The following is a 22,162-nucleotide window of genomic DNA, read 5'->3' as shown; positions in this document are numbered from 1 at the left end:
TTCAATAAGGGCTTGTCAGATAGGAATCGATGTGACAGCTGAAAGAATTCTGTGGCTCCTCTCAGTCACAGCGTCATCTCTTTGTTGTTTCCCCTTTCATGTGTTCCCTGTTTCATTCATAGCTCCACATAAATCAATCTGCCTGAGCTGTGAATTGCACAGTTGAGATGGCTGGCTATGGAAATAAAATAAATAAAAAAAATAATAAATTGTAAAATAAACCTACTGACCGATCTACAATTGAGAAGTCAAACCAGGCAGAAAACATGGATTTTAATCTGATTCTGAGATGATTTTGCATCCATTCTACACACATACTCTAGTTTCAGTGATTTAGGATTTTAGCAGATTGCTTCTCCAGGAAAGTTTTTTATTCTGGTATTGCTTCGCCTAGAGAAGACAGCATTTGTCAAGCGTTCAGCCATGCATATATCTCAATTTGTTTTATTTAAACAAAAAATCCACTAAGGAGAGACAAATAAAAAGTAATAAAAACCCTTCAGGCAGCTTCTGCAATCTAGAACCATGTTCTAGACTTGAGAATTTGAAGAAGCGTGGACTTCAACTCCCAGAATTTCTCAGGCAGCATACTGGCTGGGGAATTCTGGGATTTGAAGTCCACATATCTTCACGTTGTCCAAGTTGAAAAGCACTGACCTAGAAGCATCTCTAATTTCTAACCAGCGCTTGAGAGACACAGCAACAGTCCTCTCCTCACTGTCTATTCACATATCATCACTGCTGTGAATTCAACAAAGGCAGCATTGAATGTTAGATGAAGGATGACCGTATGGGAATCCATGAAGAATTGCTTGTAAAATCAAATGTATTGCTGCTTAGTCAATGTTCGCAAACACTGTAGACATCAAGTGCTGAAACACGGCAAGACAAGTGGTTGCCTTTGTGGCATCAACCTAAGAAAAATCTATTAGCCTAGAAGTCGTTTGAATAATGTGGTTAGTCTGGTTTTCTGCTGGGCACCTATGTCAACATAGTCAATAGTGCTTTGCAAACACAGCTTGAAGACGTTTCCAAGCAAGGCTCTTCTAAATGGAAAAATCAAATCCAAACCAGCACTCTATGCAATATATCTGTTGATGGGAAAGATAGCAATAAATTAAATTATATACCGCTCCATAGTGCTTTACAGCACTCTCTGAGCAGTTTACAAGGTCAGCATATTGCCCACAACAATCTGGGTGCTCATTTTACCAAGCTCAGAAGGATGGAAGGCTGAGTCAACCTCAAGCCTATCAAGATTGAACTCCAGGCTGTGGGCAGAGTTAACCTGCAATACTGCATTCTAACCACTCCGTCACCAGGGTTCCAGAGATCACTTCCCACAATTTATTTTTCTACACTGTCTAGCAAGCCCCTGATTCTCAAATAAACTCTTTCTCCTTCAAATCCACTAGTAATAATTTGGCTTCTATTCCAACAGTCTGTTGCAGGGGTCTTTAAACTTGGCCCTTTTATGACTTGTGGACTTCAACTCCAAGAATTCCTCAGCCAGGGATGCTGGCTGAGGAATTCTGGGAGTTGAAGTCCACAAGTCATAAAAGGGCCAAGTTTGAAGACCCTTGATCTATTGTTTATTTTTTTATTTCTACAGCTGACCATCTCAACAAGTAAGTCTGGAAGGCTTAAAACAGGACAAAATAAATGTATATGACATCAAATAAAACAGTTACTAGGATCTTAATACAACCAGGAAATGGGACTCTTAACACATGCAGGGCCTCAGGCCAGGGCACACAACCAAGTCTTCACAGCCTTACAATATTCTTATTTTATTGTGCCAATAATAATGTACACGTCAGCTGAAAAGCTGAAATGTTTTATCATTTAAACACCCAAGTTTATCTGACATAGCTTATCAGGGTTCTCTTTACCTTGGCATGCTAGCTTTGAAAGTGCCCAGTGTGTTTGTTTATTTAACTATGGGGAGCCTGTAGACATTTAGTTCCACGTCTTTGAATGGAACAGGTCTCCAAAAAAATATTGTATAACATTAGCCTACAGGTGATAATTGATTTGATTATTTGCACTACAAAGACAGACAGGTAGTGACTTTTGCTTTTTTAAATATACATTTTATTTAATTACTTGCATCACAAGCATATAAAAAGGTTAGGACTGTGCAAGGATCTGGAGAGCAAAATAAGATTAGGAGTTCATCTGTATCTACTGTTCGTAACCTTGCCCCAGGACCAAACAGTTTCCTTGGTTAAGGTAGTAGCCTAGAAACAAGGAGACTGTGAGTTCTAGTCCTGCTTTAGGCAAGAAAGCCAGCTGAGCGACTTTGGGCCAGTCACTCTCTGATCCCCACCCACCTCACAGGGTTGTTGTTGTGGGGAACAAAGGAACAGGAAGGTGGGTTATATAAGTTCTCCACCTTGAGTTACTTCTAAAACATATGAAGAATGGCTACAGGATTTGGGTCTGGCTAATCTAAGGAAAAGAAGAAATAGGGGAGACATGATAGCAGTGTTCCAGTATCTGAGGGGCTGCCACAAGGCAGAGGGGGCCAGATCCTTCACCAAAGCACCAGATGGAAGGACGAGAAACAATGGTTGGAAACTGACCAAAGAGAGAAGCAATCTGAAACTAAGGAGAAATTTCCTGACAGTGAGGACAATCAACCAGTCAAACAGCTTGCCTCCAGAAATCGTGGGTGCTCCATCACTGGAGATTTTTAAGAAAGGACTGGATATCCACCTGTCTGAGATGATATAGGTTCTCCTGCTCAAGAAGGGGGCTGGACTAGAAGACCTCCAAGGTACCTTCCTATTCTATTCTATTCTATTCTATTCTATTCTATTCTATTCTATTCTATTCTATTCTATTCTATTCTATTCTATTCTATTCTATTCTATTCCATTCCATTCCATTCCATTCCATTCCATTCCATTCCATTCCATTCCAATTAAGGATGAATTAACAAATCTAAACAAAACAGTAAAGTAAATATTAGATATCAAGCTGGGTGGGGAATTCTGGGAGTTGAGCTCCACTTATCTTAAAGCTGCCAAGTTTGAAAAACATGGCTTTAAAAGGTTCCTGACAGGTGTTCTGTGCATACCTAGATATCCTCTAAATCCAAATATCTGGGCAGCCCTAAACGAGGACTACATTCTGCTAATTCAAACTCAGCTTCTGCTTTCTAAGTGTTATTTGCAACCATGCAGGAATGGATTACTGTTGCCTCCTGCCCGGATGTAAGATTTGGAGGGGCAGAAGTGATATACTGAGCATAAAGCTAGTAAGTTATGCAACCAAATATCTTCATAATGCCATTTTTATACTGAGGCTATAAGGATGTGTCCAAGTGTCAAGATGTGACTTGAAGCTATGTGTAAGTTTTAATTCTGCCTGGGATGGTAATTGCTCCTCCAAAGTTATTAATTTCTGCTCAAGGCAAACAGCCATTTCCAACCCATTTTCATCATTGGAAACAAAAAAAGAAAGGGTTAAATTTGCTCTCTAATAAATAGCCACAATCAACCATCATCACATTCCCCAGCCCAGTAGCTGCTACTTGCATTTTTTTAAAAGAAACAACGTGCACATAATTACATGCAATAATGCAGACCCCCTAAACCAGGGGTAGGCAACCTTGGCTCTTTTATGACTCGTGGACTTCAACTCCCAGAATTCCTGGGCCAGCCATGCTGAGGGGAAAGTGAGAGGTTTCCAAGCTGAGCCATGCTGGCTGAGGAATTCTGGGAGTTGAAGTCCACGAGTCATAAAAGAGCCAAGGTTGCCTACCTGTGGCCTAGGCCTAGGCCACTTTATGACTCGTGGACTTCAACTCCCAGAATTCCTGAGCCAGCTATGCTGAGGGGAAAGGGAGAGGTTTCCAGGCTGAACCATGCTGGCTCAGGAATTCTGGGAGTTGAAGTCCACGGGTCATAAAAGAGCCAAGGTTGCCTACCCCTGCCCTTAAACCATCACTGTTGCAAACATGCTTCAGCATCCTACCAGATTTTGGGTTGCAAAGGACAGGTGGGCTGCTGCCGAGGGTTGGGCTGCTGCTGAAGTACCCGCTGCTGCCACAGCTGCTCATGCTACTCCGTCTGACCGCAGAGACAATCTTGATCTCCTTGCTGGGACTCACTGACCAAATCAAAGAGCGAGGGAGATTTATGTAGAAGACAAGAACCAAGCTTGGGTCTCTTACTGTTTTCCATATGTTACTCTGTCACTTCGGAACCCTATTACAGGTAACCCTCATGGAATGGCCACTCGTTCAGCAACCGTTTGAAGTTATGATGGTGCTGAGCAAGGTAGACGCATGACTAGTTGTTGCACCTGATGAACCTTTTGCCCTCCTCTTCTGTACACTCTAAGAGGGGCACGATGGCTCAGCGGTTAAAGATGCTGGAGAGCTGACAGCCCAGGTTTGAGACCCGAGCATCATGCGATGGGGTGAGCTCCCGTTACTTGCCTCAGCTCCTGCCCACCTAGCAGTTCGAAAGCATGAAAATGCAAGTAGGTAAATAGGTACCACTTTGATGGGATGGTAACAGCGTTCCATGCACCTTTGGCGTATAACCATGCTGGCTATATGACCACGGAAAGGGTCTTTGGACAACACTAGCTCCCTTGGCCAAGAAGCAGAGATGAGCACCATGTCCTAGAGCAGGGGTGTCAAACTCAATTTCATTGAGGGCCGCATCAGCATTGCGGTTGCCCTCAGGGGGCCCGGGTGGGCGTGGCCTACTGGGTGGGTGTGGCCTACTGGGTGGGCGTGGCCTACTGGATGGGCGTGGCCAGCTCTACATCCATTGGCATCAAGGGTGCCTATGGGGGCCTGGGCAGGAGTGGGACAGATCTGAGGGTCTCTGGCAGGAGGAGGGTCTCTGGGCCAGGGCCAAGGCAGTGGGGGCCGTTCCCTCACTGTTTCCAGGATGGCTTCGCGGGCCACATGAAACCACTTCGCGGGCCGGATCTGGCCCCCGGGCCTTGTGTTTGACATGTCTGTCCTAGAGTCAGACATGACTGGAAGGGGGAAACCTTTACTTTTTCTGTGCATTCTAGTCTAACTAGACTTTGGTTTTGCAATGTTTCTCACTGTGTGAAAAGTAATTGTCCTAAGACCATTGGGGTAAGCCATCTGCTACGTGGGAGGAAGAAAACATGGAGTGAGAAACTGAGAAAGAGTGAGAAAGTCAGTGAGAAATAAGTGGGTATGAAGGATAGAATAAGTGTGTCCCACTCTGATTTCTTACCAATTGTACTACCCATCAGGTAGCTGCTAAAAGACTGTAACCCTAAGACAGGGGTAGGCAACCTTGGCTCTTTTATGACTCATGGACTTCAGCTATGCTGACTCAGGAATTCTGGGAGTTGAAGTCCATGAGTCATAAAAGAGCCGAGGTTGCCTACCCCTGCACTAAGAGTACAGGTAGTCCTTCACTTACAACCATTTGTTTAGTGACTGTTTGAAGTTACAACGGCACTGAGAGCAGCAACTTATGACCATTTTTAAAACTTACAACTGTTCCAGCATCCCCATGGTCATTTGGTCAAAATTCAGGTGTTTGGCAATTGGCTCATATTTATGACAGTTGCAGTGTCCTAGGATCACGTGATTTATCATTATGCAACCTTCTGACGAGCAAAGTCAATGGGGAAGCCAGGCTCACTTAATGATCATATTACCAAGTTAACGACTGCAGTGATTCACTGAACAACTGTGGCAAGAGAAGTTGTACAATGGGGCAAATCTCACTTAACAACTCTCTTGCTTAGTAATGGAAATGTTGGGCTCAGTTGTGGTCATAAGCCGAGGACTACCCATAAAGAACAAATACGTTTGCTCACCTTTGGTTTCCTGTACTTAGTACTAACTCTCCAAAAGTTCGGATGGAGATCTGTTCTATCACCAGATGCTTTCACAGAGAATTGCCAGGGATGAGAAGTTTTGCCTACAGGGTGTATTCCCTGCCGCATCCTTTTGTCAAGAATTAAAGGCCAACACCCTGGTGTAATTAACAGCAATGAACTTTATGTGAATACATAAAAAATTCCTGGAACCACTTCACTTCCTAAGGCGTTAAAAGGAAAATATACCTCTTCAGGGGAAACTGGTCATAAGCACAATTTTGGATAATTATTTGCTTGACATGTAAGCCTCTCTTGTAACAAGGTTGGGGACTCAGGTGCCAATGCAAGAAGTGTTGTAAGAGTGGGGAACCTGATTTTGTAAAAGAGCTGTCTTCCCTTGAGCAAAATCAGGCAAGGGCTGCCTGCTGCCTATGTATAGCAAAAGGAAAGGAAAGAAGCAAAACCAACAAACAAACACCCTATCTCCAAGTACGGTCAGAAATTACCAATGTTTTTAAAAGGAAACTTGTCATGAATCAAATCTAGTACTGGTACATAGGGGCCAGGCTGGCTGAATCAACGTTCTGAGTCAGAGTAAGGTAGATTCTTATCTCTATCTCAGAACTTAGAAAGCAAGTAGAAAATATGGAACCAAGTGCAAGACTTCACCCAGATCTCAAATATGAAGGTCAGTAGGACATAGCTTAGTGGTGGAGAACCTATGGCATGCGTGCCAGAGGCAGCAATCAGAGCCCTCTATGTGGGCACGTGCGCCATTGCCCCAGCCCCGCCTCCCCCCGTGGCCCCCTCCTCACCAGAGGCCCCTCCCTGGAGAGTCAACCCCAGGCGTGGCCTGTGTGGAGCAGCGCAGCCAAGAACATGGCAGCCAGGCAGCAGGGACAAGACTCCGAAGCATGCAGATGCTGCTGCTGGGTGCAGGTGGAGGGCATGGCTGCCATGGTGCTACAGGGCCGCCTGGGTGATCAGCGGGCCGTGGAGGCGGTGGGTGACCCTGCGAGTGGGCGGGGTGGAGCAGGGGGCGGAGCAGGGGTGGAACAGGGGTGGAGCAGGGGCAGGAGGCAGAGCAGGTAAGCGGGCCAGGGGGCGGGGTGGGTTTTGGGCACTCGGTCTCTAAAAGGTTCACCCCCACTGCATAGCTCTTTGATTATTTTAATTTTATTATAGAGACTAGAAAAGATGTAATTAGAGCAGAAAACCAGCAATTGCCAGGTATGAGCCTGAAGTCAACAAAATATGAGCCCAGATTCAAACCGTGCATTTCTTCTTCCCCAACTGTCTATCATGATAGACAGCAAGCTGGTTATTTCTCAGTGATGGACACTTGTGTACTGTTACTATATAGGCCTGCTTAGTCTCTGATTTTGGGGGGGATCTGACCTTGGTCCTTCTGGTTTTCCTATATGGTATCCAAACCATGCAATACTTCAAAAACAATTACCCATCTTTTGAGCTGCATCCAGGAATACTGGATGTTAGTTAAACATGCTGTACAATCTGAGACAGTGAACCAGTTCCTGTACATACAGATAGTCCTCGACTTACAACTGGTGATTGCCCAAAGTATGACAGGCTTGCCAAAAACTACTTACGATTCTGATTCTGAAGTTCCAACAGCAAGCAACCACTTTTTGGGCCCACGGCAACGGGCCCACCTTTACAGCTGTTTGCAGCGTTGCACAATCGTGTGACTGGGCTTTACAATGTTTTTTCCAGAAACCGGTGTTTACTCCCAGTTTCCGCATAATGACCGCAGCATTTGTTTTACGACTGTAGAGTTCATTTCATTACTGTGGCAGTTTGCTCAAGGTCATAAAATTATATCTGGTCATGTGATGACTCATTTTACAACTGTCACAGTTTGTGACTGCAATTGTGGAGCTCAGTTATGGTCATAACAAGGACTACCTGTAGTTCCATTTACCCTCCAGCTCTAGTCAAAACATATTGTACCTGAGAGGAAAGTGGCATGTTTTTTGTGGTCATGGTTTTGCTTCCGCAGGCAAAAGGGACTATCGTGGCTCTCGGGCACCAAGTGAGACTTCTCGGTCAGCAGTTCCATCAGCCTTCTCCTGCGGCGGAAATTCATCCGGAACTGATAGAGCAGGTTGCTATCCATAAAATGGTGTTTGTTGGACACTAGAGGCAGTTAAGAAAGACAAGGAAAGCCTTCATTTTAGCAGAGTGGAAAAATTAGGAGGGAACCTCTATACCAGGGGTAGGCAACCTTGGCTCTTTTATGACTCGTGGATTTCAACTCCCAGAATATTCCCATCATTTCTTTTGGCTTTGAAAACAACAGTTCTTAGCTCCCAATCCCAAGCTTCTTATCATTAGTGGAACTGTTATCTCCCTGAACTGCCAGCAAGTGAAACACAGACCTCCCTGAGAATGGAAGAAAAGCTAGGTGTCTCTCAAATAAGAGCAATGGAGACCACAGAAAAGACTGTGATCAAAATGTTCTATTGATTGATACAAAGCGTCAATGTAGATTCTCAATCATCCATGTCATGGTTATCTCAAAGGTGCTTTTTCCAAAAGACAACTGGACTTTCTTGTTTGTTCGTTTGTTTGAAAATATTTCATTTCTCATCCATGAAGCTGAAGAAGCTTCTTGGATGAGAAGCAAAGCATTTTCAAAGAAAAAAACCAAGAAAGTCCAGTTGCCTTTTGGAACAAGCACCTCTGAGATGTTGATATGAAGCTAACACAAGTGGTAAATGCAAGAAAATTGTTAGCTGTGTATGTAGCAGTCCACAGGAATTCCATCAAAATGGAATTGGAAAAGAGGGATTAATCACACTTGACAATTGGCAATTTATATCTCATGGCCTACAGTTGGCTGGATAAAGTACACCAAGAACAATACTTGGAACAAAATGCAAACATGGAAAAATGGATGCTGCCATTTTCAGCCATTTTGAGCTTAAAAATGGTTCCCCATCCTTGGGTTTAAACAGGATGCCTCTTGTACCATCTTTCTGCTCCCTTTATGGGGACCTTTGTCATCTTGACAAAGAGTTATGTAACTGAGAAGACATTTCTCACCATGTTGGATAATTCCATGCTCCAGAAGTCTGCGACCGAGTTGTTCAGCCTCCGCTCTCGTGGCAGCCTCCCCTTCCTGGATCAACCAGTCAATCAGTTGAGAGGCCATGAAAGTACGCTCATATTTTGCTCCTTCTTCCTCTCTGGCTTGTAAAATCACATTTTCAGTATTCATAAGCCTACAAGGAAAGTAGGGAATGGAAAAGGAAAGAGTCAATGCACACATAAGTACTGTACATCACACAGGTAGCTCTTGACTTACAGCTGGTCATTTTTACAGCTTGGAATGGGTGTTTTACGATCTGTAAAGCACTTCTGGACATTGTAAAACGTCATGCCAACCCCCTTGTCACATGACCACACTTCAAATGCTCGGCAACCGACTCACCGGTATGACCAGTTGTAGCATCCCAAGGTCACGCGACCACGATTTGTGACTTTTTTGGCCAGTTTTCCCGCATTCTTGCAAAAACCGTTCATTTAGAAGAATGGGTTCACCTAGAAACCACACCGTTTGCTTAATGATCGTGGTGTTTTCCTTAACGGTTGCTGTGAAAAATGTTGGAAAAACGGTCATGTAGGGGTGCCTCGACTTACAATCACAAGGACTTACAACCGGATTTCCAGTCCCAATTGTGATCATAAGTCAAGGGCTATCTATATTGCAGAAATTTGTTCCTAAGGTTCCAATTTCGGAATGAATGAATGAATAAATGAATGACCCAAGCCATTGCTTTGATCTAAGAAAGCAGATGATCTCATGTTTAGCTTGCTGCTTATCGAGCTGATTTTACACATGGTTGAAGCAAGTATCATCTCTCCCATTCTCTTATGCCAGTCAAACTCAGAAAACTAAAGCAGAAACTACTTTGTGCTTGAGGTGGGGGGAAAAAGGAAACTCTGAATTTAGGTTTTACCGATTGGATAGGTTTGTTGTTATAGAATTGGCTGGTTTATAGGTAAAAGTAAAGGTTCCCCCGCACATGCGTGCTAGTCGTTTCCGACTCTAGGGGCCGGTGCTCATCTCCGTTTCAAAGCCGAAGAGCCAGCACTTGTCCGAGGACATCTCCGTGGTCATGTGGCCGGCATGACTAGACGCCAAAGGCGCACGGAACGCTGTTACCTTCCCACCGTAGTGGTCCCTATTTTTCTACTTGCATTTTTACGTGCTTTCAAACTGCTAGGTTGGCAGAAGCTGGGACGAGTAACGGGCGCTCACTCTGTTATGCGGCACTCGGGATTCGACCCGCCAAACTGCCGACCTTCTGATCGACAAGCTCAGCGTCCTAACCCACCAAGCCACCGCGTCCCGTGGCTGGTTTATATTATTGTGTAAAAGTAAAAAGTTGAGGTTTGATGTTATTATCTTATTCTACTACACCAAAGTGAGTCAGAAGTCGATGCTTTTTCTTTCTTTCCCCCCTTTTCCCTACCCCTTTCTCTTCCCTTTTCTCTCTGCTATCTTTCCTATTCTTTTCTTTTTTGTATTTTATATTATAAATTAATAAAAAAAGAAAACTAAAGCAGAAAAGTCAAGGTATGTTAATTTCATAGATAAAGCTACAATTATGCCTCTGTTTTTTCATAGTCTGTGGGTCAGGTTATAGTTCAACCAATCCATTTGCCTCTTCCCCAAACGGATATCCTCCAAATGTATAGAAACTACAATTTCTAAAAGTTACAGTTAGTGTGAGAACCTAGCCATTCTGGTTGGAAGCTCTGGAATTTGCAGTCCAAACACATCTGAAAACATCAAGTTCATGCACAATTTTTAATTTGTCAAAGGTTCAATGCAATGGGGAGCTTAGATGGGGTGGGGGGGCTCAGTATTTTGAACAGCTCCTCTTTAATTTCTTCTTCACCCTTAATGGGAGTTATTAGCCTGCAAGCCCCTGGTACCATCACAATCCTACCACTTAACCATTTTTTCACATTTCTGTTGTCGTATAGATTGTCCTTGACTTACGACAATGGTTTGAAGTTATGCCAGCCTCTAAAAAATTGGGATTCACACCCCATCTGTATAATAATGGCTGTTGTGATTGCAGTGCAGGAACTTGGCAACTGGCTTACAATGCTTGCAGCATCTTGCAATCACACGATTGTGATTTGTGATTTTCCTAGCCAGCTTCCAACCGGCCAAGTCAACTGAGGAAGCTGGATTTGCTTAGTGACTGAATGGTTCACTTAACATCTATGTGATTTATTGAACGATTGTGATGATTCACTTAACAACTGCAGTAAATGGATAGACTGATGTTAGAGATTAAACAGAAAGAAGATTCAGTTTATTATAGAACATGGGATAATTTTTACCAATGGTTAGGAAAACGAACTAGTGAGAAATGCATGTGATATGTTATTTTGAATATATATTAGTAAGAAGAATAACATGCATTGATTAACTGACACTGTTTTTGATTATCGTTTATTACATTCTCCACAGTTATCTATTACTATATTAACTATTGTTAATTGAACATATGTACCCGGACAATAGCCTGTTTGCTAAGAATGAAAGTGTTATTGGGGGACAATCCCAATGTTGATCCCAACCAGGGCTTTTTTTTGTAAAAGAAAAAGGTGCCGGAACTCACACATGTCATACAACCCACCTTGTCTACCCTACAAGGTTCCATCCAAAAAAGGTGCCGGAACTCCGTTCTGAGCGTTCTATGAGAAAAAAAGCCCTGATCCCAACCCTGTCCTAATCCCAACCTGAATCCTGATCCCAACCCCACCCTAAACCCTAATCCCTAACCTGATCCTATTTTACCCCTAACCCTATAAAATTCAATAAAATCCTTTTTTAAAAAAATCAACTGCAGTAAAAACATGACTCGCTTAATGATTGCATTGCTTAGCAACTGAAATTCCAGGCCCATGTTAAGGTCATAAGTTGAGGACTACCCATAACGAACAGTTAACAATTAACAGAATTCAAGGTTGAATTGCTGCAATGCCTGCAAACTTCTATTGCTACTCAACTTGCCCTAGAAACAAGGGCGAAGGGTAGAAAGTGTGGGAAAGAAACGGGATTCTAAGAAGCTGTCCACGGACTGTGAGAACCAAGGTCACAAAAGCAGGTGTCCGATGGAAAAGTGGACCGTTCTCATAACAAAGCAAAGAAGTATGATTGGACAATGTGACCACTTGGTGGGTGGGGTTTATGGAAACCTATTATTAACTGACCAGACTTTTGCGTGGGAAAACCAGAGCTAGTTTTGCTCCTTCAGTTCCAAGATGTGCATTCAATAAAGTTCATTTTTATAGCACTTCAAAGCCTTGAAGATTCCTTGATTCTGAATTCAGTATTCATATGGTTGACATGTGCCTCATATATTTGCATAATGAACAAATTGCCACAAATGGAACAATTGTTCTTATAACTATGCCAAACCCTTAAATTGGTCAGGATACAATAATGTTTCAGCCAACATTTCCATCAACATCTATATTAAGGAGGAGGTGAAGTCACCAAATCATCAAAAATATTCACAGTTTTCTACTTATTTTTTTTAATAGAAGAATTTAGTCCCAGATCATTCACTTGGTACAGGTAACATTGTGGAGATAAGCTTTGTTTTTATGTCTGTCTTCTTCCAAAGCCATTAATCAAACCAGATGCCAAAACCCCATCGCCCTAAGTCCAAGGCCAAATCAAATGTAAAATCCATTAGCTAATGGTTTCAAAACAGCTGTTGCATGAGAATTTGAAACTCTGCTTCTGCAGACACTAAGTCAAATGGTTGTCCAATCTCTTCTTAACAGAAGAGTCACACACACTTTCTCTAAGAACGGAATGTTCTCAATAAAAAATGTAAAATTGAAAAGGTACTCATATCAATGCTTGCAAAAGAAAATTGCTAGCTTTAATGCCTTTTGATTGGAAACAGCAGGATATTGGCTTATACAGTAGCTAGGCCAGCAAATGGTATATCAAACATGAGCTTGGAGGTTTTTGAAACTTCAGAAATTGTTCTTAGGATCAAACCCCATCATTTTTTCCAATAAAAATAAATATAATTTTCTTCTTGGAAATGTTTCTTATGCAGACTGTGTGATGTACTGGGGAGGATTCCTTATATACAGCCCATTAGGAACTATTTCAAAGGGCACGCACACTCACACACACATAAGAACATGATTTTTCTTTCACTGAGGATATATTGAGCAAAGTGAAGATTTTTTTGGGGGGGTTGATTAATTCATTTCCAAATGGTGAATATATGGCACTTCCCTCTGCCCTGTGCGTTCCCACAGAGAGGGCCTCCTCAGGGTGCCTCCGGTCAGAGAATGTCGGCTGGTGGCCCCCAGGGGGAGGGCCTTCTCTGTGGGCGCTCCGGCCTTATGGAACCAGCTGCCGGTCGAGCTCCGGATGGCACCTGACCTTCGCTCCTTCCGACGCGGTCTGAAGACCCATCTATTTGAACAAGCCGGCCTGGCCTGATGGGGGATATGTTGGGGTTTTAATGGGGATTTTTATATTGTTATTGATTGTTTTAGCTGGGCTACTATTTAATTCTTTTTAATTTTTGTATTCTGTATTTTTATATGTGCCCTGTTCACCGCCCTGAGTCCTTCGGGAGAAGGGCGGTATACAAATATAATAAAATAAAATAAATAAATAAATAATATAGAGAACTTTTTTACATGAAAGTCCAACCATTTTCATGCTAGGAAGCAACATTAGTAGTCCTTCCTACTAATTCTAGGAATGGAAGATTATTGAGCTAGGGATGATACTTTTTGGACAGGTATGTACAAAACACCTGGGAGTTGAATTTAGGTGGTTTTTTTTCTTGAGGAGCCAGGATTTTTGACTTTTTTCTTGGAACTGGAAATTATGTGGTAGAATGTGGTCTGGATTCCCAGGAAGGAGGAGCTGAATTCCAGAGGACCAAGAGACAGTGAAGTTTAGACAGTTTAGTTGGGAGAAAGAGAGCTAAAATGGCTCCTCCTTAGAGATTCTCAGAGTGTATCTTTAATGATGCAAGTAAATGTGTTCGTTTAGCAAGATTTCTGTATATAGGCAGAAAACAATAAAGGAAACTGCTTGGACAGTTTCTAGGTGTCTTTTTTGGTTGGAGGGGGTCTGACAATTGTGAGGGGAATTGGAAAAAGCATGGAAATTGTTATTTTAAAAAAAACTATTGCAGGATTTGCAGCGCAGTTTTGTTCCTTTTCCAGTTCAAAATTTTCATCAGGAGGGTCTCCTAGATGTCAGGGCCAAAGGCAGCCTATTACTGATCCACTTGAACTTCACGGTGACTCTCCTTCTCCTTCTCAATTAACAAAGGGCAAGCAGAATTCTTATCATAACTACCCTTAATTGTTCGCTTCTCAGGACCATGGGAGGAATTAACCTTATGTCACCAAGGTAATACCAATAGTAATAGGCGCCTTGGTGCAACACCAAAACAACTGGAGTACCACTTGTACAACACTGGCATTGACAAATTCGCCATCAATCAATTGCAAAAGGCAGCTTTACTTGAAACAGCTTACATCCTCTAACACAGGCCTCTCCAACCTGCGAACTGTAGCCCGCTGCTGGTCCGTGGCCTGTTCACCACCGGGCCGTGTAAGCGGCTGGCCATTGCGCTTGCATGTGTGCATACACTCACCCCCCACTCGTGCTAGTGCCACCACAAGCACCGCTGTGAGCATCACACAGGGACTAGCGGCCCCATATGTGTTGCACGTGCTCTAGCAGCCCCATTTGTGTCACATGGGCGCTAGCGCCACCCCAAGCGCCGTGCTGGTACTAGTGGCCCGTTTGTGGCATACACACGCTCACGGCCCTGTTTGAGCATGCGCATGCACACGTAAAGGTGTCTGCCCCTCCCTTTTCCTCCTGGCCGCCAACCCAGAAAGGTTGGGGACCATTGCCCTAACACCATCTAACGTCAACGTCTACCTATTTCAGGTCCTTGAGAAGCACTCGATAGGTGGATAAAAATGCCAAATCCAATTTGAACATCTGGCAAATTGTGCAACCAACCATAATAAAATAAGGTAATAAACATGGGATACAAATAAATAAAAATATTTTTAGGGGAAATACGTTCAAATGCACACACTTGTCAAAAGAATACCTCATCTACACCTGTCTTTTATTCGCAGAGGAATAAATTCAAGGATATCAACACGAGAGCAATTTTCATTATCATTATTATCATCATCTTTGGTTATTGGGCTGTGCCATGGTAACAGGAACTACCAAAGACAGCACAACTAGAGGATGTGTTGTTCAGATACAAGCCCAGCAGGCAAATCAGTCTCATAATTAAAATTAAAATTACTAGTTTATGTGCCTGTAATATTGATAGTGTTGTGGAACTGGAATTGTGAAAAGAATAAAAGGTGCCAACTAGAAGAAATATTCACTACTTTCTTTCTTCACTGGCATCACTATAAACTTCCTTTCTGGTACAAGAAAAGATTTTGGAATGGAAAATTGATTCTGTGGTTGTTGGAGAAACGACCCAGTGTCTTCCTTCAGTTTTCTTGTGATTTGTTCTGATTTTAAATTTATATGCTTTTTGGTTACTGTAAATAAACCAAACATAGAAACAAACAATGCGTTACAGAAGTTGCTGAGATCATGGCTGCTGGGTGTAGGTTGTCTGATCTGATTCCCAATTAATTAGCAAGGTTTATTAAAATGTGACATCATTAGTTGTATTGCCTAACTGCAGAGAGAAATACAAACAGCGGAAATACAGTATATATTGCTTTTTCTGAAAGATGAGACGAGCATTTCCAGTAACTTAGAGCCTTCTTGCTAGGATGAAAACTGATAAATTCGGTTAAATGTTATGACCAGGGGACAGGGAACTGAGATTTGCTACTTTAAACTTGGGAGAGGTAGCCACTTAATCAAGGGTGTACAACTATGTAGACTTCAATTCCCAGAATTCCTGAGTCAGCATGGCTGTCTCAGGAGTTCTGGAAATTGATGTCCACAGGTCATAAAGGGGCCATACCTGCCCACCCTTGCCCTTAATATTGCTTTTATTCAGAAGTTGATTTAATTTGGTTTCAAAATAGACTTTTTCTAGGAAAAGGTTGAGGAGATTTATACAAAGTGGACTATAATGTCTATTCCTGATGTAATTGAAAGGGGTAGGACACACCTACAACACAGAGAGAATGTTCAGATATAGAGCAATTTGCTAAACAATTCTAATCTGTTGTAAATTATCAATGGGTCAGAACTGAAGAAGAAAGCAATAATGACATTCTAAAAGTGTGTGTGCGCGTGTGTGTGTGTATGCCTTCAAATCAATGTTGATGTCAGGACCCACCTCAAACCACATCTTAGGAAATAAGAACACTTGGATGCAAGTTTGTCCAAAAGGAAAAGTTTACTAGGATGAGATCGATTGTGGCAATACAAGACGGGATCTAACAGTTATATTTCAATCCTATATAAAGCATTCCCATTTCAGCCTCCTCCCCTCATCCATTTGGTCAGGATCACATCATTTACTTAGGTGTCAGGCCCTTCCGTGGGAAAGGGAACTCTCCTTGTGTTTATTGTTATTGCTTCTTCCTTTCAGTTGCAAATGGAGATGCAACCCAGATCTCTCTCTCCCCCTGTTCCCCCCCAGATCAAAAGCTTCCTTGGTCTTTGAACACAGCCTACTGAAATCTGAGTAACCATCCTCTCCCCCCACCCCTCGGAGAGATGGCAAATCCCCAGAATAAACACAATATTCTACCCATAAATTTATGAAATGTGATATAAATGGATTCTGACAGTTGACTTCTGGTGACTGCCTGGACATCTTGGCAAGATTTCAGAAGTGCTGTGCCATTGCCTGATTTCTAGGGCTGACAAAGAATGATTGGTCCCAGGTCACCCAGCTGGCTTAACGTTGAAGATGGGGATTAGAACTCATGGTCTCCAGGTTTTTAGCTGGATGCCTTTACCACTGGAATGGGACAACTGGGTGCAGCCAACTTGCTGTGGCCAACTTGCAGTGGGACAACTTGCTATGGCCAACTCACTCTGGGACAATTTAACAATTCAAGTATTTAAAACAATTTTTTAAAAAAACATTTTATTTTTTGTCATTCACATTTCATTTTGTCTCCTTTTGCATCCTTTGTTTAATGATTCTATTCCAGGGCCAGATGCATCATAGCGAAACCGCACCCAACCCATTGCCGGCAATGGAAAAAAAGTCAGAACACGTTGCAACACGTCACTTGACATTGCAAATTTGACACCCCTGTTCTATTCCATCATTTCCTTGGTATTGATGTAACTCTTGTCCTGCAGTGAGTTGTCCTACAGCAAGTTGACCATGATGAGTTGGTCGTGATGAGTTGGCACACTGAGTTGTCCACTACACCAACTGGCTCAAATCAGTTATAGAAGGGGAGTAATAATAGCAACTGCAGTGGCACTGGAAACCAAATGCTATAGTTATTAGAAACAACTACAGATTCGTCTCCCAAGATCCATGAAGCCTTATCTAGTCATTCCCAGGGAAGGCAACCAGTTTGGGGAGATTCTTGTAACATAGGTGTTAGATAATAAAGTTGTTGTTGTTAGCTGCAAAGTCGTGTCCGACCCATCGCGACCCTATGGACAACATTCCTCCAGGCCTTCCTGTCCTCTACCATCTTCTGGAGTCCATTTAAGCTCGCGCCTACTGCTTCAGTGACTCCATCCAGCCACCTCATTCTCTGTCGTCCCCTTCTTCTATTGCCCTCGATCTTTCCCAGCATTAGGCTCTTCTCCAGTGAGTCCTTCCTTCTCATTAGGTGGCCAAAGTACTTGAGTTTTAGCTTCAGAATCTGGCCTTCTAAAGAGCAGTCAGGATTGATCTCCTCTAGGACTGACCGGTTTGATCGCCTTGCAGTCCAAGGGACTCGCAGGAGTCTTCTCCAGCACCACAGTTCAAAGGCCTCAATTCTTTGGCGCTCAGCCTTTCTTATGGTCCAACTTTCACTGCCATACGTTGCAACTGGGAAGACCATAGCCTTGACTATACGCACTTTTGTTAACAGGGTGATGTCTCTGCTTTTTAGTGTGCTGTCTAGATTTGCCATGGCTTTCCTCCCCAGGAGCAAGTGTCTTTTAATTTTTTGGCTACAGTCCCCGTCTGCAGTGATCTTGAAGCCCAGGAAAATAAAATCTGTCACTACCTCCATTTCTTCCCCATCTATTTGCCAGGAATTGAGAGGGCCAGATGCCATGATCTTGGTTTTCTTAATGTTAAGTTTCAACCCAAGTTTTGCACTCTCCTTCTTCACCTGCAACAAGAGGCTCTTTAGTTCTTCTTCACTTTCTGCCATTAGAGTGGAGTGGTTCTGGTTGCTTGTGCCTGACAGATCTAGAGGCCAATGCTACATACTCTGTACACATAAGAAAAATCAAACCACATTTTGACAAATGGTGAGTACAAAACCATCAGCTTTGCTATATTCAATCCCCCTTACAGAGAAGCCAAAATAGCACGCCTAGGAAATAATTCTTCCTCGGTTCTTGACAAATAGTACGAAACACCAATCTTGGATTTGAAGATTAAATGGTTTGCAAAAGGATGTTTTGAAATGAGATGTTGACTTTAATCCAATTCTTTCACAGAATTTTCTGGAAGTTCAATGACCACCATCTTCACCCTGTTGCAATTCTTCCATGATTTCTGGACACACCTTCTGTTTTTTGAAAATCTGTTACGAAGGGAAAGATTTTAAACTGATGCATAATGTTTAATACATTGTTAGTTAATGTATTTGGAGACATCTATCATTCAAAATCATTGGTTAATGAGTTCTGGATCAAGTAAGCTTTTTATTAATTCCTATGAGTTAAACGAGCATTTCCATAGTATCCATGCATCCATTTTGAGTTCAGAAATCATGATTCTTGGCTGCAGAATTTGGCTTGTTTTAAAACCACACAGGGAATAACCAACTCTCCCTTTCATCAAGTTACATTAGAAATTGCTGTGGTTTGGGGTGGACGATATAAAGTCCTGTTTTTTCAAGGAGGTAGGAAAAAGACACTTTAAAAGCATCTGTTTATATTCCATCACTGGGACAAAGAGCATCTTCCAGCTCTCCTTTAGGAAAAATTACAAGTTGGAACATCTGACTCAAATCGCTGCCATGAAGCTTCCAAGTTCCCTCTTGTTTGTTAAACAATGTCTTCTTTGCGGCTTACAACAGAGTAGCGAAAACACAGCAGGCCTTCTCATTTTCTATATCCCTTGCATTAGGAAAACTAAAAACAAATTGTTTTATTGGCTACTGTAAACAAAAACAGCCACAAGGCATTAAAAAAAAAGAAACAAAAGAAAGAACAAGTGAAAAGAGACAGAAGGGAAACATATGTCTACCACAGGGCCGTTCCTGGAGGTCTCGATAAGATTCCAAAGACAATCAAGCCATCTCAGAACAAAACACAACTTTCTCTTATTTCTTCTCTTCTATTAGCATGCTGTTCAAGCAGGTTTTGCAGATTTTTAAAGTATTAGAAAAATGATTCACAGCGTGCTTGATCATTAACAATACAAGCTTCATTTTAATTCTCTCTGGTTGCCTTTGTCCCAATAGATCTCTCGGTGGTGTTTGATATCATAGAATCTCTTGAAAGCAGCAGCCTAGTGGTGAAGATCCTCACCATCCACTTGGAAGTTTGAGAGTTCAACCCTAAGTACCAGCAGACGACTCTCTCTTAGGGTGCAAAGAAAAAATATCTGCTGTGAACTCCATGTAGGCATCAGGAAGGGAATCCGGCCAGTAAACGCTCAGCTCCATCCAGTTGCCCTGACTCTACCCAAAATAGGGACTACAAGATCATAAAAAGGGAGTTATTTGTAGTATCTCTTGAGCTATTTGAAGAGTTAGGGGTCAGAGACACTGTGTTGCAGTGGTTCTACTGCCTCCTGAATGGAGAAGTCAAGCCAGAATCAATTTCCTGAAGTCAGTTTTGGGGGTGGGGCTTCTGAACTCATGATTTCTGTTGGAAAAATCAGGTAGAGACAATGACAGAGCAGCCTTTACCTTGTTTATGGTGTGTTACATGTATGTGTGCGTGTGCGTGTGCACATGCACATACATAACAACTTCACCCATTTCTGGACCAGAAAGCATTGAAGCATTTATGTCCAAAGGTGCTTTTCAAAAAGCAATTGGACTTCCTTGGTTTTTGCCTTCAAAACGTTTCACTTCTCATCCAAGAAGCTTCTTCAGTTGTGACTGAATGGTGGGGAATGAAAAGATTTATATAAATATATATCAAATAAATCCTTCCATTCCCTGCCATTCAGTCAGAACTGAAGAAGCTTTTTGCATGAGAAGTAAAAACGTTTTCAAGGAAAAGGTCCAGTTGTGTTTTGAAAAGCACCTTTGTGACAACCATGACCTGGATGACTGAGAATCTCCGTAAATATTCATGTCTTGGTCATCTTTCGATTAAACTACTGCAATTTGCATTTTGTGAGACTCTCTGCGGAAGATGATTTAGAAGCTGCAACTGGTACAGACTATGGCCGCCTGCTTGGTTTTTTTATTATTTATTGTGTTACTCATTCAAATGTATCGCTTAAAAAGTTCCGCATTAATTTATAAAATACACCAATGATTCTCCCTTTCTCACATCGACATAAACACACACACATATGGACATTCCCTTTTCTCCTTCCAGTTGCAATAAAAAAGGGAGAAGGAAAAAAAAGGTGGATTGAGAGGTACAACGTAATGGTATGTGGGAATGATCTCAGGAATCAGGAGGAAGAGCCACAGATTGGAGAACTGGCTTGTAAAAATGGTCCTTGACTTACGACCAGATGCTAAACAACTGATTTTAGTCATGAGGATCCTCCCAAAAGGTACTTACAACCCAGTTCCGGAGTTCCAATGGCTGCTGCCCTCCTGTTCATGTGACCACATTTTGGATGCTCAGCAACCGGCCTGCATTTACAGTGTTTTCTCCCCTGGTGGTCAAGTGATCCCAATTTTGGAAAGAAAACAAGAAGCACTGTATGATGTTTTTGCCAAAAACCAGCATTTACTGTACTTGCATTTTGGGCAAAAACATCCCACAGAGAACAATGAGAACAGCCACAGATTCATTTAATCACCATAGTGATTCACTTAATGAATGCTTAAAAAAAAATTGGTTGGTCATGTGTAGCGCCACCCCTGTAGGGAACGCTTAAGTCCGGGCCCTCCCGACCTGTCCTCCAAGTGGCCACCAGCTCAAAGAGGTCTCTCTCATTGGCGCTTCTGCCTAACAGGGCACGTAATACGGTAGTATTCAGTCACGATCGGCAGCCACGCACATTGGGCGGTGATGGTCGCTCTCTCTCTCTCTGCGGCAACTCACGTGCAATGATGGCGGTTGATCTCAGGCAATAAGAACTTACAGGGAAGATGGTAGTCAATCTCTAAGGACAACAACTTGCCCAGAAAACCTGCCCCCCTGCAAAGCTTCTCAGCTGGCCCCATTCTCACCCCAACTTTGCTAAACATGTGTTGACCTGCTTTACAACTGTCATGACCTACGACTGAAATGTGCAACCTCCATCATGGTTGTAAGTTGAGAACTACCTGTAAAAGGTATCTCAGTGCATAAAAGAGGAGAGTGTGTGGGAGTGTTGCAGAAGGGATCCTCCCTAGTTTTTCAAAGAGTAAAAGAAAGTGAGGGGAGAACCACTTTCAGTCTTGCAAGATTCAATGAATGTAACCTTACCATAAAAATAGAGCTAGAAATCCTGGTTGTGTTTCTTGCCTGGACTACCTTGTAGGGCTAACAAAGAGCCAGTTTGGGCTAGTGGTTAAGGCATCAGTTCAGAAAGCAAGAGGTGGTGAGTTCAAGTCCTACCCTAGCCATGAAAGCCAGCTGGATGACCTTGGGGGGGTCACTCCCTCTCTCAGTTCAAGTCACCCCACAAGGTTATTGTTTTGGGGAAAACAGGAGGAGGAAGGTGTGTTTGCTGCCTTGAGTTATTGGTAAAAATAATAAGGAAAGGAAAGTAAGAGAAACCTTGTTTAGGCATCATAAAAGGATGATGTTCACCCATCACTGACAACGGCCTTCAAGGGCTCCTGGTACCTCATCTTTAATGGCACCTCCCACGTGCTCTTATCCACATTTAAACAAAAACAGCAACACTTCAATTCACAAATAATTTTTGGAAGACATTAAAAGCAACTCCTCATCTGTCACCATGTACAATTTCTAGAGCTTCCGTCTCCTTTTTTTCTTAATTTTGACTTTAATTTTGACATGATAATACTGTAC

General features: G+C 42.6%; 1 protein-coding gene across 1 annotated transcript in view; it reads right to left on the bottom strand.

Annotated features, from left to right (window-relative positions):
• Window positions 1-22,162, bottom strand: part of DEPTOR (DEP domain containing MTOR interacting protein) — a 77,789-nt gene that overhangs the window by 25,476 nt on the left and 30,151 nt on the right. Inside the window, exons 5-7 of the mRNA XM_081325182.1 lie at window positions 8,896-9,074; window positions 7,801-7,986; window positions 3,982-4,116 (exon numbers count right to left, since the gene is read on the bottom strand). Of these exons, the coding sequence (XP_081181308.1) occupies window positions 3,982-4,116; window positions 7,801-7,986; window positions 8,896-9,074 (500 nt within the window). The remainder of the gene's footprint in view (window positions 1-3,981; window positions 4,117-7,800; window positions 7,987-8,895; window positions 9,075-22,162) is intronic.

The sequence above is a fragment of the Vipera berus genome (assembly GCF_964194415.1).
Source record: "Vipera berus genome assembly, chromosome: 3".
Classification (NCBI taxonomy): domain Eukaryota; kingdom Metazoa; phylum Chordata; class Lepidosauria; order Squamata; family Viperidae; genus Vipera; species Vipera berus.
The sequence above is the reverse complement of the archived record's forward strand: the minus strand, read 5'-3'. Positions and strand labels throughout refer to the sequence as shown.